Source organism: Dacryopinax primogenitus (genome assembly GCF_000292625.1).
Source record: "Dacryopinax primogenitus strain DJM-731 SS1 chromosome Unknown DACRYscaffold_13, whole genome shotgun sequence".
NCBI classification, from domain to species: domain Eukaryota; kingdom Fungi; phylum Basidiomycota; class Dacrymycetes; order Dacrymycetales; family Dacrymycetaceae; genus Dacryopinax; species Dacryopinax primogenitus.
The window spans coordinates 296,088-311,332 of record NW_024467210.1 but is presented as its reverse complement, the minus strand read 5'-3'; the positions used below and the strand labels follow the sequence as shown (position 1 = coordinate 311,332).

The window sequence follows — 15,245 nt, the reverse complement described above, 5'->3', positions numbered from 1 at the left end:
ATCTTGCTTACTCAGCCTAGTCAGGTGATCAGGTCATATGACCAGGGATGAGGTCATATGAGGTCATGCACAGCCATGCACAGCAGGTCACCTGACCATCCAATCCTTCCAGCAGGTTCCAGCACATGCCAAGATATACCAGCTACTTCCATGTCATAAAGGCTTAGTCATGGCTCTTGACCAAGCAATGAGCTGTTGCCCTGACATCAACCCACCCTGATATTTGGCATGCCAACCTCTGCCTTAGTGAGGTATCTAGACACCAGTATAGTATTCGGCACAGCCTAGAGTAGCTAGTATAAGTAGTTTCCAGAAACTCCTGTACTTAGCTTATTCTGCCCCTTTTCTGTTAGCATTATACCAGTCTGATTATCGTGTATCAGCAGACTTGACTGGATGTATTGTGCTTGACTTAGTGTGCTTGACTTGACTTGTCATGACTGACTGGACTGACACAGACCTCCAATTTATACATACCAACTTTTGATAGCTCAGCATCTGGCTGACTCCCACATTTCTACTGACTTTCCCCCTCTTTCCCCTGCAAGTTCTTGCACACCTCCCATTGGATCAATATTGTCAGGGCACACTGCCAGATATTGAAAGTATCCTTGAATCAGGAGCCCAATAAAAGCAAGAAGCAGCAAGGAGAGCACAAAAGCTCAAGTTGTGGTCAACAGTAGGGCTGATGTATCAAATAAGCCCAAAATGCCCCTAGTCACAAGAGAGATGCAGTGAAGTCATGAACAGTCTGAGGGGGTTGAAGTCTAGGTTTGAACACCAATCGGAGAGTTGAAGAGGTTCAGTGAGGGTTCAATCTAGGTTTGTCACTATCTGACAGTGGAATTCCTGAGAGATCAGCTCTAAGGGGCATAAGGCTCCTAGAGATGGTATATATACATGTAGGAAAATGGAAGTATAATGGAATCAAAAGGGTAGCTGTGGGACTGTACAGTTTACCATTGTTTAGGGTGGTGCTTCAAAGAAGTTGAGTGGTTTTGCTTCAGGGTTGGTGGATTTGGGCTATACTGAGGCCAAAGTAAGCCTTTTGGTGTTGATTGTATCAAATTTGCACCAAAACTGGGCAAACCCTGACACCACCCCCCCTTCAAGGTTCAATGTCCCAGCAAACCTGTAATTTCACTCAAATTTGTTCTGTTTGGCCCAATGTCCAGTCAAACAGAGCCATCTTGGTTTGATTTGGTTCTGTGAAGTTTTCAAGGGGCCAAAAGGGGATGTTCACAAAGTTGACTGTGGCAATTTCCCTGGGTGCTTCAGGGTATCAGGTGTGGAACTCCTGAACTGCCTGACTTGCATTCTGAAGGTTGTCTTTTGGCTCCCAAGTGTTCTCTGAGGCAGGGTATCCTTTCCATTTTACTTGATAGTGCAGCTTTCCATATTGAAATTGGCTGTCTTTGATATGTTTGACTTCCCATGATTTTGAGCCATCCCTATGAATAATGGGAGGTACAGGTTTCAGGATTGTTCATCCAGGGATATCATTCTCTTCATGTTTTCGAAGCTTGCTGACATGAAAAACTGGGTGAATTGCAAATGATTTTGGGAGTTTCAGCCAATAAGCATTTGGGTTCACTTGTTCAAGAATTTCAAATGGTCCGAACCATTTATCATCTAGCTTCTTCATCAGGCATTTTGTGTGAATGTCCTTTGAATCAAGCCAGACTCAGGTGCCTTTTGCATATTTGGGGGTCTTGCCATGGGTTTGGTCATAGAATCCGGCCATATCATCTGCAGCTTGTGTCAAGGCTGCCTGACATTCAGATTGAAGTGCCTGCATCTGGGTGACAAATTCTTCAACACTAACAACTTGGGTCTTGATATTTGGTTCAACACCCATTTGGGGGTTTTGACCAGTATCAGCCATAAAGGGGGTGACCTGAGTTGCCAAGGAAACTTGATTATTGTACAAAAACTCTGCAAGAGCAATCCAATCTGCCCAATCATCCTGCTGATCATTCACGAAAACCTGAAGGTATTGCTCAACCTCTTGGTTGACCCTTTTGGTTTGCCCATTGGTTGAGGGTCAATATGCTGTTGAAGCTGTGATCTTGATATCGAGCAGTCAGTATAGTTCACGCATGAATTTGGACATGAATTGCCCTCCTCAATCACTGATTACTTCTTTCAGTAGTCTATGGTTCTTCCAGACATTATCTCAAAACAGCCAAGCAATGCCTTCAGAGTCGACTTCCTTATTTGTCAGGGAAAATTGAGCTCATTTCATTAGTCAATCCACTGCAACCCAGATTGAATCAAACCCAAGGCTTAAAGGAAGCCCAACTATCAGATCAGTGGAAACAATTTCCCATTGATCATTCAGAATCTGGTTTGGGAGGAGTTTACCTTGGACAGTCTGAGGGTAAATCTTGGTTCAATTGCAGAGGTCACAAGATCAGACAAATCAAGCCACAAATCGGCTCATACCAGGCCACCAGTAGTTTTGAGAGACAAGTTCAAGGGTTTCCACCAACCAGGGTGTCCCAAACTCCAAGTATCATGATGGAGGGCCACAATCATGCCTCAAAGTGTTTTGTCTTTTGGGACATATACCTTGCCTGGAAATAGGATGAGTCCTTGGTTCTCAGCCCACTCACTTGCTCGAACAGCTGCTTTGGAGCTGGTTCAGAGTTCCTTCAGGGCTTGAACCACTGCATCATCAAGGTCAGTGATCTGTCAAATGTCTTGCAGAATCAAAACATCTTTGCCTTCAAAGATAACACCTTTGTGATTATTCACCTGAATCAAGAGGACTTTGGGTTTCAGCAGAGTGACATTCTCATTATTGTGGGTCCCTTGAGTGTGATTGGCCCGTCTCAATAATGCATTGTCTTTTCCACTCTGCTTTCCTGGCCTGTGTTGGAGGGTGAACATAAATTGGGATAAGAATAGAGACCATCAGGCTTGTCTTTGGTTTAGTTTCTGAGAAGTCATGAAGTATTCAAGGTTTTGGTGGTCAGTCAGGATTTCAACTGGGTGTTTGGCCCCTTCAAGGAAGTGTCGCCAGTCTTTGAGTGATTGAATGACTGCCAGAAGTTCCTTATTGTGGATTTCATAGTTCCTTTTGGTAGGTGTCAGACTTCTTGAAAGGAATGCAATAGGATGCCACTTTTCATCATCACCAATTTGAGATAGTACAGCACCAATTGCATAGTCAGATGTATCAGCTTCAATTCAAAATGGTCAGTTGTTCTTGGCCAGCATCAAGATTGGAGCCTTCATGATTTTTGACTTCAATTCATCAAAAGCTGCTTGTTTGATTGGGCCCCAATACCATTTCGCATCCTTCTTAGTGAGTTTGTGGAGTGGTTGGGCTGATTTCAAAAACTCATGGATGAATTGATGATAGAAATTGCAGAAGCCAATAAAACTCTGGACCTCAGTCACATTTGTAGGGTTCAGCCATTTCAACACACATTTGATCCTGACTGGGTCCATTTCAACAAATCCTTCCCAAATAATCAAGCCAAGATATTCGATTCAGTTATGAACAAAGTCACATTTCTCTGGTTTCAGGTACATTCCGTGGGTATGGAGAACTTCCAGGACTTGTTGGATGACTTTGTGGTGTTTGGCAAGGTCCTTTGTGAATATCAGGATGTCATCCATGTAGACAACCACAACTCCTTGATCAATAAGTTCTCAAAACACATCATTCATCATTGTTTGAAAGGTGCTTGGGCTGTTCACCAATCTGAAGAACATCACAAGGGGTTTGAAGAGGCCCCAATTTGTCCAAAAGGCAGCCTTCCATTCATCACCTTCTCTAATCCAAATGTTGTTGTAACCCCACCAAATATCCAATTTTGTGAAGAATCGGGCATTTTGAAGTTTGTTCACCAGGTCTGAAACAAGGGGAATGGGGTATTGATTCTTAATCATCATTTCATTGAGCCATCGATAGTCTTGTACCAGTCTAAGTGAACCATCCTTCTTCTTCACAAAAAACACTGGAGACCCCATCAGAGATTTTGAAGGGCAGATTCAGCCAGAGTTGAGTTTTTCATGTAGGAAGTCATCAAGTTGCTTCTGTTTGGCTAGCAAAAGTGGGTACACCTTTGAGCTTTGGGGTTTGGATCCTGGTTTCAGCTCAATTGCATGATCCCATGGCCGAACATCAGGTAATTGGTCAAATGAAGTCTTCAAGAACACATCTCAATAACTTTGGTATTCTTTGGGCACCAGTTCCTCGAAAGTCTTCTCAGTCTTTCAATCTTGGGCCTGTTCAGATGCCAATCAAGCTGACACACTCTCAGTCACCCAAATCTCTTCCTTTGTGTCTTCAATAAGATACATGAATAGCCAATCACCAAGGTTGAAACCTGGATCAGGATTCAATAATTTTGCAATTTCCAATTTGCCTCCCTCTCCAGCCTCTTGCTGAGATTGGGGTATTCGGACATCATTCACACAGGTCTTTGGGCACCAATTCATTTCAACCTTGCCTGATTTCCAATTGATTTGGGGGTTATGGTGGACCAACCAGGGGTGTCCCACAATCACAGTTTTCGAACCAAGTCCTGATACCAAGAATCAGACTCTTTCAGTGTGGTCTTCAAAGGACATCATGAGTTCAACTTCATGAGTGATCGAGCCTTGTTCATTTGGTGTCCCATCAACATTGTAAACTGGAATCACTCAGGGGATTCACATTGTCAAGAGTTGTTTCTCTCAAACAAGCTTAGGATCAATGAAAAGTCCAGTGGCACCTGAATCAAGGAGGGCCTGAACTTTGAAAGACCTGTTTGAGTCAAGTGTTTGGAGATGTATCAGCAGTTCAGTCTTCTTTCAAGTGTCTTTGAACCACATGGCATAGGGGTTTGGGGATTCATGGAGTCTTAGCATCAGTTCAGGTTGTACTTCAGGTTCAATAATTTGATTTTTATTATTGGAGCAGAATCTACAGCCTGTTGCCTTAGGGGCTTTGTTGATCAAGGGGTGCTTTGGCTTGTCAACCTTGCTAAAAATCCTTTTTGGGAGGGGTCAGGGTTTTTGCTTCCTCTTTGGCTGGTTTCAATGTTTCAGCTTTGGTCATCATCTCAATGAGAGTCCACCTTTCTTCAATTTCTGCATGAAGGTCTTTGATTGTTGCTGTTCAAACTCAATGCCTCTTTGGTTTGGGGCAGTTCAAGGCAATATGCCCAGGCTTCTGGCAGTTAAAGCACTGTACAGTTGAAAAGCCTGGCCGATTCTTCTGATCAATGTCCATCAGCCAGCCTGGGTGAAGTTTGATTGTGCTCACTCCCTTTGGGGTAATCTCAGCTACTCTCAATGTCTTCGACAGTGAGTCACTGTAACTTGGTGCCTTTTGGGACCATGTTGGCTGGGTGGTGCCCTTTTGCCAGGCTTCAAGTTTTTGCCATTGCTGATCAAATCTCAAAGCATACTTGTACCAGTCTTTGAGTTTTTTTGGCATCTCTGGTAGGGCATAAATCTTATCAAGGAGAGATTGGTGAAGTCCTTGCTGAAATTGCTTGATAAGAGCAATTGAATTGTATTTTGTTTGGAAGGCAAGTTCCTTGAAGGTAACAATATACTTGTCAGCTGTTTTTGGACCTTGAGTGAGAGATTTGATGGCGATTCAAGCACTTGACACAGGATCAGGGTCCAAAAAGCTTTCCTTGAAGGATGTGACAAACTCGTTGAAAGTTATCAATTGAGGTTTCTTCTCTCAAAGTTGCTGTTTGACCACATAATTGGCCCATTTGCCAGCTGCTCCACCCTGCATGTAGGAGAGGGCAAAGTTGATCTGGTCTTGTTCTGATTTGAATCAGCTCAATTGGCCCACAATGTAGAGGCAAACCTGGCAAAGGAAAGAGGTTGCCTTGGTTTGGTTGCCATCAAAGGTTTTGGGTTTGGCAATCAGGATTCAACTACCATTGTCTGTGGGGGTAGAGGATCTTGACAGCTTTTGCTCAACCTTCGGAGGTTTGAGTGTGGGTTTCTCCCTGTTTGGAACAAGTAGACGTCAAACTTGCTCTTGTTCATCTGAGATTGCCATGATTTGAGACATGATCATGTCAAGCCTATCATCAAGAGTGATTTCATCAGTGACCGGGATTTTGGTTAGGTTCAGCTGGGGTTTGTAGCCTTCACTAGTGGGATTGGTAGGGTTGTCCATCTTTGTATGGTGAGTTTGGGAGTCAAGGTGAGTTTTGGGGGAGAGAGCTGATCTTCTGTCAGGGCACACTGCCAGATGTCAAAAGTATCCTCAAATCAGGAGCCTGATAAAAGCGAGAAGCAGCAAGGAGAGCACAAAAGCTCAAATTGTGGTCGACAGTAGGGCTGAAGTATTGAATCAGCCTAAAGTGCCTTTAGTCACAAGAGAGGTGTGGTGGAGTCATAAATAGTCTGAGGGGGTCGAAGTCTAGGTTCAAACACCAATTGGAGAGTCAAAGAGGTTCGGTGAGAGTTTGATCTAGGTTTGTCACTATCTGACAGTGGAATTCCTGAGAGATCAGCTCTAAGGGGCATAAGGCTCCTAGAGCTGGTATATATACATGGAGGAAAATGGAAGTACAATGGAATCAAAAGAGTGGCTATGGGACTGTACAGTTTACCATTGTTCAGGGTGGTGCTTCAAAGAAGTCAAGTGGTTTCACTTCAGGCTTGGTGGATTTGGGCTATACTGAGGCCAAAATAAGCCTTTTGGTGTTGATTGTATCAATTTTGCACTAAAACTGGGTGAACCCTGACAAAGGGGGGGAGAAGGGAGGGGAAGGAAATGGGTACAGAGTTACAGAGTAGATATGATACACAAGTGATTGCAGTAAACTTGCTTATTAAGTGGATTAAGAGTGGGATCAAATTCCTTCATATACAACTATGAGCGAAGCAAGTTGGGCTAACCTAGTGTAAGTTGATAAGAAACCATGGCAGTCAGGTGATTGAACGGGTTGGTCACGTGCAGGGTGAGGGTTATGTCTGACGCGCGTTTGACAGTACACTTTGACCATGACTTACTCAGCCCTCCTGATCGGTGACCCCTCCCGGTCTCCCTCCCCATGTTCCTCCCCCCTCCCACGTCCATCCTCCTCTGTGGTATCGGGGGATAGCTTCGAAGCGGAGGCTACCGATACATTCGACACTGCGCCCCTGACGTTCGCGCCAACCTCAGCGCCGAATGGGGCAAGCGCGAACTTCCGCTCCGTGCATCGTCCTCTGCCCCAGTCACATCTATCCCTCATTCAGCGCGGTCATTGCCATCGCCATCGTCCTGGCAGCAGATGCCACGTTCTCTTTCCTCTATCAGGGGCACTCAGCAAGATTCGCCGCTACGACCTTCATCCAACGACTGCATCCCACCAGAACAGGCCCTCATGATAAACGCTATGAAAGCTGAGCTCGTGGATGCGACTATCGAATTCGATTTTGCTCGTCTATATAAATTGAACGAGGATGCCATCGAGACGACCACCAAGTTTATCCAAGAAGATTGGAGGTTGCGATGGCGTGGTCTGTTCACAAAAGAGGAACGAGAGTGCTATAAACCTCTGGTGAAACTCCTCAACACGGTTCTGGACAAATATCACACCCATACCAAAACCAGACAGGTTTTCTTCTTCTCGGTGTACGATCGATCTATGCAAGAGGCTGGGCCATCCAAGGTGGCCCTCAAACCCGACATCCTCGGGTCCGATGACAAGATCGAAGCGGACAATGTTGCATGGGTCGTTGTGCATTCTTTCGGAGAGGTTAAGGCAAATGACAAAGAGGCCGTTACACAAGCTGCAACATACGCACGTTGTGATCTCCATGCGCACCCGGGGAAGCGGTGTTCCCTTGGCTTTGTGTACAACTACAACACTTGCAACCTGCGATTTCTCCTCTTTCACAGGGGTGGTTTAGTAACTTCTCCCCAATACTCCTTCAAACCCCGAACTCTGGGCCAGTTAAGAAACATTGTCCGCAACGTGGTAGCGATCGCTCATGGACCGCCACCAGCATATGCTGCCGGTCTCGACTTGACGAAAGAACTGTTGAACCGCTCTGGGAGAACGTATCGTTTTGTCAATGTTCTCTCCCACAGTGCGGTTGTGCGCGGACGGGCCACATATGTAGCTGAGTTTGAACAAGGTGAGCATCACTATTAATATTCCTCGTCTTATCTCTTCTGACCCGATGTAGTTGTATCGCCTGCCGATACAGAGCAGCAATACTCCTCCGGAGATGTCGACCTGGTTGACAAAGTGGAGAACATCACCCTCGTAGAGCGGAAAGCTGTGGCGGTGTGTATGGCAAACACTGTTGCCGATGGGACGGATGAACGGGCGGTGGAGGAAACTCAAACATTTACGGCAACGTCGGAGTATCAAGTGCGATGGCAAGAGGGTGGGGTCAGACGCGATATTGTAACGATCCTGCAGAACAAGAGGATGCCGACATCGACGATGGCGAAGGCCGGCCAAGAAGAAGCAAAGGGGAGGGAAGAGGGAACCGCAGGACGGCCAGAACAGAGTAGGCTGAGCACCACATCCGACCTCCGAACCCCAATCAAGGACCGCACAAGAGAGGCGAAAGCAAGATTGGCACGGACCAAACCTGCGAGCGCAGTAGCCCAACCGGCTTCATCAGTTCAGAGAGCGTCCCTTCTTGACCCTCAAATGTCCCTCAGGGAACACCGACTGCTCTTCCTCAAGATTTCGCGCACCATACTCCTCATACTATTAGCAAGGACCTCTCTCAGGCGAATACTGGACCAATATCTACAAGAGCGAGGTCCGGACCATTCATTATCAAGGTTTCATATCCGTTGAGGAATCGCAATTACCAAGCCGACATGCTACAAAAGGTCTCGGGACAGTTTGGTGTTCCTCGACTCGTCGATGGTTGGATTTCCCAGCTCGACAGCGGCGCAGATTTTACGACCGCTCCGTTTGAAACAGACTGGGGACCATGGATAATATTCTCATCAGACTCGAAAGCAGCGATCCGTCTTGATGATCGTGTCGAATCCTTTATCATCATGCAAACCAAGGGCGAATCGCTCAGCTCCGCGAGAGGACCGAGGGAGTTGTTGATCGGTATTCTGCATGCAATGACTGGTGAGACGGTTCATTATGCCTGCCATATTGGTATTTGACTCTTGTCTCCAGGGCTCAGCGTGCTGGTCGAGAACGGATACTATCATCGGGATGTTAGCGTGGGTAATGTTTTACTGCTTCCTGACGGAATGGCATGCAAATCTCCGCCCGAGCACGTTGTCTAGCATTCACCCCCAGAGATCGTTGCTGACATGGGTAATAGACCTTATCGTGGATTGGTTGGAGAAGGACCCTGCTTCGGTGTGCTGATCGACGGGGATCAGGCCGTTCCAATGGACGGGGAGCGAGAGATTCAGTCGTCCCGATCGGTCAGCCGGTTAATTGCTAGTCGGAGGCGATACTGACGCCTATGATTAGGGGACGCTGCCGTTTATGTCGCTGAGGGTCAACCAGTACATCTTTACGATGCTAAACTATCGCACTACACCTGTGGATGACCTCGAGTCCTTCATGCATGTTCTTTATTGGACCGTGCTCGACATCGGCAAGCGCAAGGGCATACTCTCGGTGCAAGAGAACCTCTTTTTTACATGGTACAATGCCCATGACTTCGAACGCAATCAACTCCGAGAAAAGGCGTACGAGAACCTTGGCAGGATGAACCTCACGATCGTCGAGATTTTCAAGGAATTGTTCATCGGCTGGCGGGCCGTCTCTTTGGAAGCGTCGAACAAGGTGGACGAATCTCAGTGGGAGTGGGGTTCCATTCCCGACCTTTTTCGAGAAAGTATGCTGAAATACCTCGCGGCGGGGTACGAGCATCTCGCAATGCTGCCAGAAGGAACTTGGGACACAATTCTTGGAATCGTTCCAGCTCCCTAGCCTGCATGGGATATGTTCCGGTCACCGCACCGCCAGGCTCAGTTTGGAGGATGTTCATAGCAAGATCCTGTGAAGGGATTCACAATATGATCATATAGGACAAGCCGTCGATTAGAGTGTTTTCGGGATAAGATGTATGTTGTACATGACTTGCGCAGACTCTCACGTCATGGTAGAGAGTATGTTCGTAGCAGGGAATATATTATGGGGCGAGTCAGGTTACCCATTGAAATGTCATGAAACATCTTGGAACTTGCGGGAAGAGACAAATACATATATACCCCAAGTCAGTCTAATCATATCGAGCAGTATATTAGACCGGGACGAGGTAATTACAAGCAAGCCTTGGCATACCCAATCCCTAGATTCTTTGGTCTAGGACCAACTAGGTCCGACATCGTGCGGTGCAACCTATGGAGCCATGGAGCTGAATGCGCTGACGGAATATACACCTGATATCAATCGGAAGCCACTGGGACAGTCGAGTTCCTCGAGGAATGACCGGTGAGTCAGTTCGATGAGGATTGCTGAGAACTAGAAAAGCAGGATAAAAGCGGGATAAAAAGGATCACGAGGATGGCGGTGTCTACGAAAGGCCATTTGTTATGAGCAGTTCAGAGCACGGGCTAATCAACAATAGTACAAATGTCGCTAATCTCCGAGGGAGTTCAAAAGGCTATTATTGTCTGCGGACGATATCATTCGATATCTTCATCGTTGGGTGATCCCCGTATGCGCCTCTCACTGCCTCCGGGTCACGTGCGCACGGTGAGGACTCTAGCTACAAGTCCCACCGTCACAGATTCACCAATCGAACATCAACATATACATTTATGACATTGGATAATACAAGATAAACTGGAGTTCCATAAAGGGATGCATGTAAAAAAGGAACGACATCTTGGTCCGTAACAAATAGTCTCGTTGGAGAGAGCGATTCAATCGTGTTCGGATTCAACCAAAGAATTTAGGCGAGAAGTATCCCGCTAGTCTCTTGGCGATAAAATTCGAGAGTCGGTCGCCTAGAAATGGGCAACCTTTTTCCTGTCGATATCGCCTGAAAGCTTCTCTCCGAGCCTTGTCATATGCCGTACGGGCCGCACTGCTTGTGTAGATCTCGATGCCATATTTCAGGGTAGTCTGCGACAGTTCCGAATCGGCGCCTTGAGAATTAACACGATCGTCCGTTTCCATCGATGTAGACTCAATCGAAGGGAGAATGTTCGACTCGGTAAACGGCTCAGTGGCTTGGATCGTTTCTAAGTTGTTGTTGCCAGGCACTGTCCGAGCGTACAGTTGTTCGTGCGTATTCGCGGGTCCCGCTTCGCTGTCATAAGGTGGGGGGGTAGACATCTCCATATAGCTCCTCGCCTTCCTTGTCGACTGCTCTCCTCAATATGAGAATCTCAGCCAATCGACACTCGATTGCAGTTGCATACGCTGGTGAAATCGGCTTGGTAGCTCTGAGAGTGTCCGCCAAAGCATCTAGACGCCGTTGTATATCTGAAAGTCCTTTATGCGTAGATACGGGCCTATGGGAGATTATTGGGTAGTGGACATCGCCCTGGTCTAGTGTGGTGTCTGGAAAAGGGTCGATAACGGAATTGGACGAATCCGAATCCTCCGTGCTCATCCGAATGCCTTTCCTGCAAGGCTTGACAGTACCCTCTTCACCTCCATCTACACACGTGAGTGCGCCGCTCAATGCAGATGCTGATATGTTAAGGGAAGGGGATAGCACGTCGACCAAAAAGAGGCGTCACGTGTTTGCCTGCTGGGTTCCAGAGGCCACGCTTGGTTGTACAGACATAGGTCATCCATGTCAGGTTGTGGGATTTCCATGGGATCAATGTCCACGCAGGACAGCTGCTCGAATTTTGCTTCGTCGGCAGGCATGCCGTTGGATGGATTGGTCTCCACGTTGAGGAACAATGAACCCGAACTGCAATTCTCGCGATCGGATGGTCCGTCTAGGATGTTGGCAGATACTGAATGACGGTCAGTATTACATGTATTTGGGAAATTGAGCGGTGTACCGTCAGTCGGCAAATCATCTGCACCATCTATAGGAAGCTCGTCGAAGGGTAGCTGATCACCAGATGTGTTATCCGTGTGCATGACTACTGTAGACCAAATATGATATATCAGGTTAGATGTTGACAAGATACGTGAATGTAACGGTACCGACCTTCAGTTACTTAGGCGAGTATATGTAGCAGGTGCTGAGGAGGTATGTTTGATAAGTTTGATAAAAGTCAAGAGGAGTTGAGGATATGTGGTGGCACGTAGGGAGGCTTTTGGCCTCGCATGCTGTGCACATTTGATATGTTCCGTCTGTACGTTTGTTCAGCTTTTAAATGAAGGTAATGTCCTGTAACTGGCGTATGTACAAGTGGCCTACAATTTGTGTAAGTACATATGAATGTTTTGATCATTTAAGTTGAACGTTTAGGAGGATTTGGCTGTCTCGATATGGAGTATGCGCATCCTTCTCCGAGTATAATTGGTCTCTGAACATGGGAATAACAGCTTACAGTATGCGAACAGGTATTCTACACGGATGGATGGCGCTCTAATTGTTTCCACTCACCGGGCCACGACATTCACACCAGCTTTGTTCTGCAACCACCATGAACAATCTCGAGTCCCTCAAGAAGTTTTTCTTCTCCGCCAATCAGACGAATCGCGACGTAGAACTTTTGCCCACGACAGCACCTACGGCTACGACTACAGCGCTAGGAGGTTCAAGTCTCCCAGATGTTGGTGAAGGAACGAGTTCAGCGTCAACATCCACACCATTCTGTTCCCTATGGTCTGGGGCGAGGAAGTGTCAAGCAAAGGGCAAGGAGCCTTTGCTTCCTACAACTTCGTCCACTCCAACGGTCTATCATGCATCCGCTATGGCGAGCTCTCTCCTCGATTCCCTCACTGGTCATGTCGCTGCGCTCTCCACTCTTGCCGCCAACGAACTCACCGCGATGGACGGAGGACCGAGCATCAGGGGCGGAACAGGAAGATGTTGCGGACAAAAGAGTGGGAACGCGGCAGGTGGAGCATGGGACTTCCTCAGTGAGAGCTGGACGGCATCGCGAACTCGTTTCGTTGCCTGCCGAGGCTGAGGAGGGCGGCAGTGGATCGGTGCGTCTGTTACGTATCTAACGAAACTCTAAGCTGATTGTGTACTTCAGAATATGAGAGTATCGAATGGTGAACCGGGTCATGTCGAACAACCGTATTGGGGTCTGTTGCCTCCCGGTGTCAAACGCGTTAAAGAAGCTCAGGCGCATATTGGCCGGCGTGCAGCAACTAACTTCGTCGACATCATCTATGGAGAAATCAGCGCCTTCGGCATGGGCGGGTGGGACGTTGTTAGCTCCACTATGGTATGGGGCTGGAGGGTGTTCCCGTGGATTGGTGGAGTGTTCTCGCGCCTATACCAGCGAGGATTCGACCTTCGTCTCTTGTCCTCGGCTGTTACAGGCTCCATTATCATGGTAGTCGTTCTGGTCGTTTGCATCGCCATCGAGATCGTCCACCGTGGTGCATCCTTCTTGTGGTTCTACAGGGTTATGGTGGTGGCCGTAGTCGGTAAGATCTTCTTATGCTCGACGTTGTTGTTCGTGTACTGATGAGAGATATAGTCTTCGTGGTCATCATGGCGAAGGTCGCGGACGTGGCCGTTTCGAAACTTCTTATAGGTGTCTTGAAGGTGGTACCGGAGTTTTTGAAGTGGGGAGGAGTTCTGTGAGAATGTCTTGTTAGCCTAGCCTATGCATATTCCCTTTCATAGAGTTACCCGCCATATGGTTAATTATCATGATCCTCTGCAACTCGAATTTAGTCTGTCTTTCATCTTTTAATCGATCCTATGTTCTATTATGGGACTTAACTACTGTAACGTAACCTACGCACAAGAGCTAGGGTTTTGCCGGCGCTCAGCACGGCCCCTTTCCACAGTTGCTGAGTGCACGTTGGGTCGTGCCGATGTGATCGGCGACAGTGTGTGATCGTAAATCGCGGGAACGGCATCCTGGCCGCCCGTCGACGGAGATGTGACAAGGACTGTAACACGAGGCACATCCGCAGAACAATGAGAAGATGGGGTGGGCGAGCAGGGTCGTTCTCAGGTTGGTGAAGAACGTCCAGTCAGTTGGCAGTTGGCCATTCTGCCATTCTGTGCAGGTGCAGTGCACGGAACGCATGGGTACGCCGCCCGGTGATACGGCTTTATAAGGTGAGGGAATAAACAGACGCTGGGCCCTGTTCCCGTACTGTTCCGTGTAGATCTCGTCCAGGCACGAGCAGATGCCGCGGCAACTGGGCGGCACTGTAAGTTTAGGACAGCATTGTTTACCGCAGTGATATCTCTCGATATGGTATGGTGCAGTATAGTGCAGTGTTCGATCTTTGTAGCGGTTGGGATATCGGTATGAGGGATAATTGTGTGGAAGTTTTCCGATGGGATCGATCGGTGAAATGATGTTCGGAGCCGAAATGGTTGGAATCCGTCAGCGGGTGCGGGCAAGAGGGGACAAGCGCCTTCTATGGACAAAGGAGAAGTTCGGTGTTATTCTTTCTTCTAGGGGATATGGAGATTCTCGGGATAATGTAGGATGAATGTTGACTTGTGCGCGTGGTCGTACGAGAGGGTTGATCCGTTGTTCATGGAGTGCAGGTGATGTGGCCGAGACTGTGGATAAAATGCGGACGATTACTCAGGGGTAGCCTGTGTTTTCTTAGAAAGGTAAATTGTGGATGATGGTAGTGAATGCCAGCAAGGAGAATGCCGAAGTAAAGTGTTACATGTGGAGGTAAAGATTATCTGAAGATTTAGACTAGCAAGAGGGAAAAAGAAGGAAGTCAAGTCAAATAATATTTCTTTTCTGTGACAGCTTAGAGTGCACTGCCACCAAGAATGAGCCATTTGTTATCCCATCACAGTGATCCCCGCGCTATTCCCTCTCACTACTGCACACGCCCTCAACTCATCGTACAAAGTCTATTGTACCCTTCCCCCCCCCTCTCTCTCACACCTCGACAACCATCTGGGCGGCACGCTCGACGACGACAACGACGACGACAAGCTCACACTATCCCATCACCACGTCGCCAACAAAGGCGATGGAGTGCCAGCAGCAGCCCACAGCGCATGCGCTCCGCATCCCCTCTTGCCAGCTGAGCATCAGCACAATCGCCTCCTCTCAGCGGAATACCATGACACCTCAGCAGGCGTCTCCTGTTAGGAGCACTCTCCTCCATTCATCACCCGCGCGCAATCACGTCGCCGCATCATATAGGACCGCGTCATCTTCTACCATATCCCCTTCCTCCACTGGCGCGCCTACTCCCGTCACGGCCCCA

The 15,245-nt window shown here is 47.7% G+C and overlaps 5 protein-coding genes across 5 annotated transcripts in view; 3 read left to right on the top strand and 2 right to left on the bottom strand.

Moving 5' to 3' along the window:
- Window positions 1-5,368: 5,368 nt before the first annotated feature.
- On the bottom strand, window positions 5,369-5,563 carry DACRYDRAFT_37335 (uncharacterized protein; the record flags this gene model as incomplete). Its single annotated transcript, XM_040774429.1, has 1 exon — window positions 5,369-5,563. A coding segment is annotated over one exon (195 nt), but the record flags the coding sequence as incomplete, so codon positions are not given.
- A 1,409-nt stretch (window positions 5,564-6,972) lies between these two features.
- DACRYDRAFT_16805 (uncharacterized protein) lies at window positions 6,973-9,884 on the top strand (the record flags this gene model as incomplete). The annotated part of the gene is made up of 7 exons (XM_040771226.1): window positions 6,973-7,118; window positions 7,271-8,094; window positions 8,146-8,623; window positions 8,689-9,062; window positions 9,114-9,164; window positions 9,265-9,302; window positions 9,420-9,884. 7 exons carry the CDS (start codon window positions 6,973-6,975, stop codon window positions 9,882-9,884), a joined length of 2,376 nt encoding a protein of 791 aa, XP_040627141.1.
- A 954-nt stretch (window positions 9,885-10,838) lies between these two features.
- On the bottom strand, window positions 10,839-12,151 carry DACRYDRAFT_117299 (uncharacterized protein; the record flags this gene model as incomplete). Its single annotated transcript, XM_040770356.1, has 5 exons — window positions 12,073-12,151; window positions 11,921-12,007; window positions 11,693-11,872; window positions 11,324-11,564; window positions 10,839-11,259 (listed from the first exon to the last, which is right to left on the bottom strand). The coding sequence occupies exons 2-5, from the start codon at window positions 12,000-12,002 to the stop codon at window positions 10,839-10,841; spliced, it is 924 nt and encodes a 307-aa protein (XP_040627140.1). The 5' UTR covers window positions 12,003-12,007; window positions 12,073-12,151.
- A 363-nt stretch (window positions 12,152-12,514) lies between these two features.
- DACRYDRAFT_100880 (uncharacterized protein) lies at window positions 12,515-13,672 on the top strand (the record flags this gene model as incomplete). The annotated part of the gene is made up of 4 exons (XM_040767496.1): window positions 12,515-12,932; window positions 12,955-13,022; window positions 13,073-13,472; window positions 13,526-13,672. 4 exons carry the CDS (start codon window positions 12,515-12,517, stop codon window positions 13,630-13,632), a joined length of 993 nt encoding a protein of 330 aa, XP_040627139.1. The 3' UTR covers window positions 13,633-13,672.
- Window positions 13,673-14,989: 1,317 nt separating this feature from the next.
- DACRYDRAFT_117297 (ras GEF) overlaps window positions 14,990-15,245 on the top strand; it is a 5,110-nt gene continuing 4,854 nt past the window's right edge. The window contains exon 1 of the mRNA XM_040770355.1: window positions 14,990-15,245. The gene's annotated coding sequence lies outside the window, so the exon portion shown is untranslated.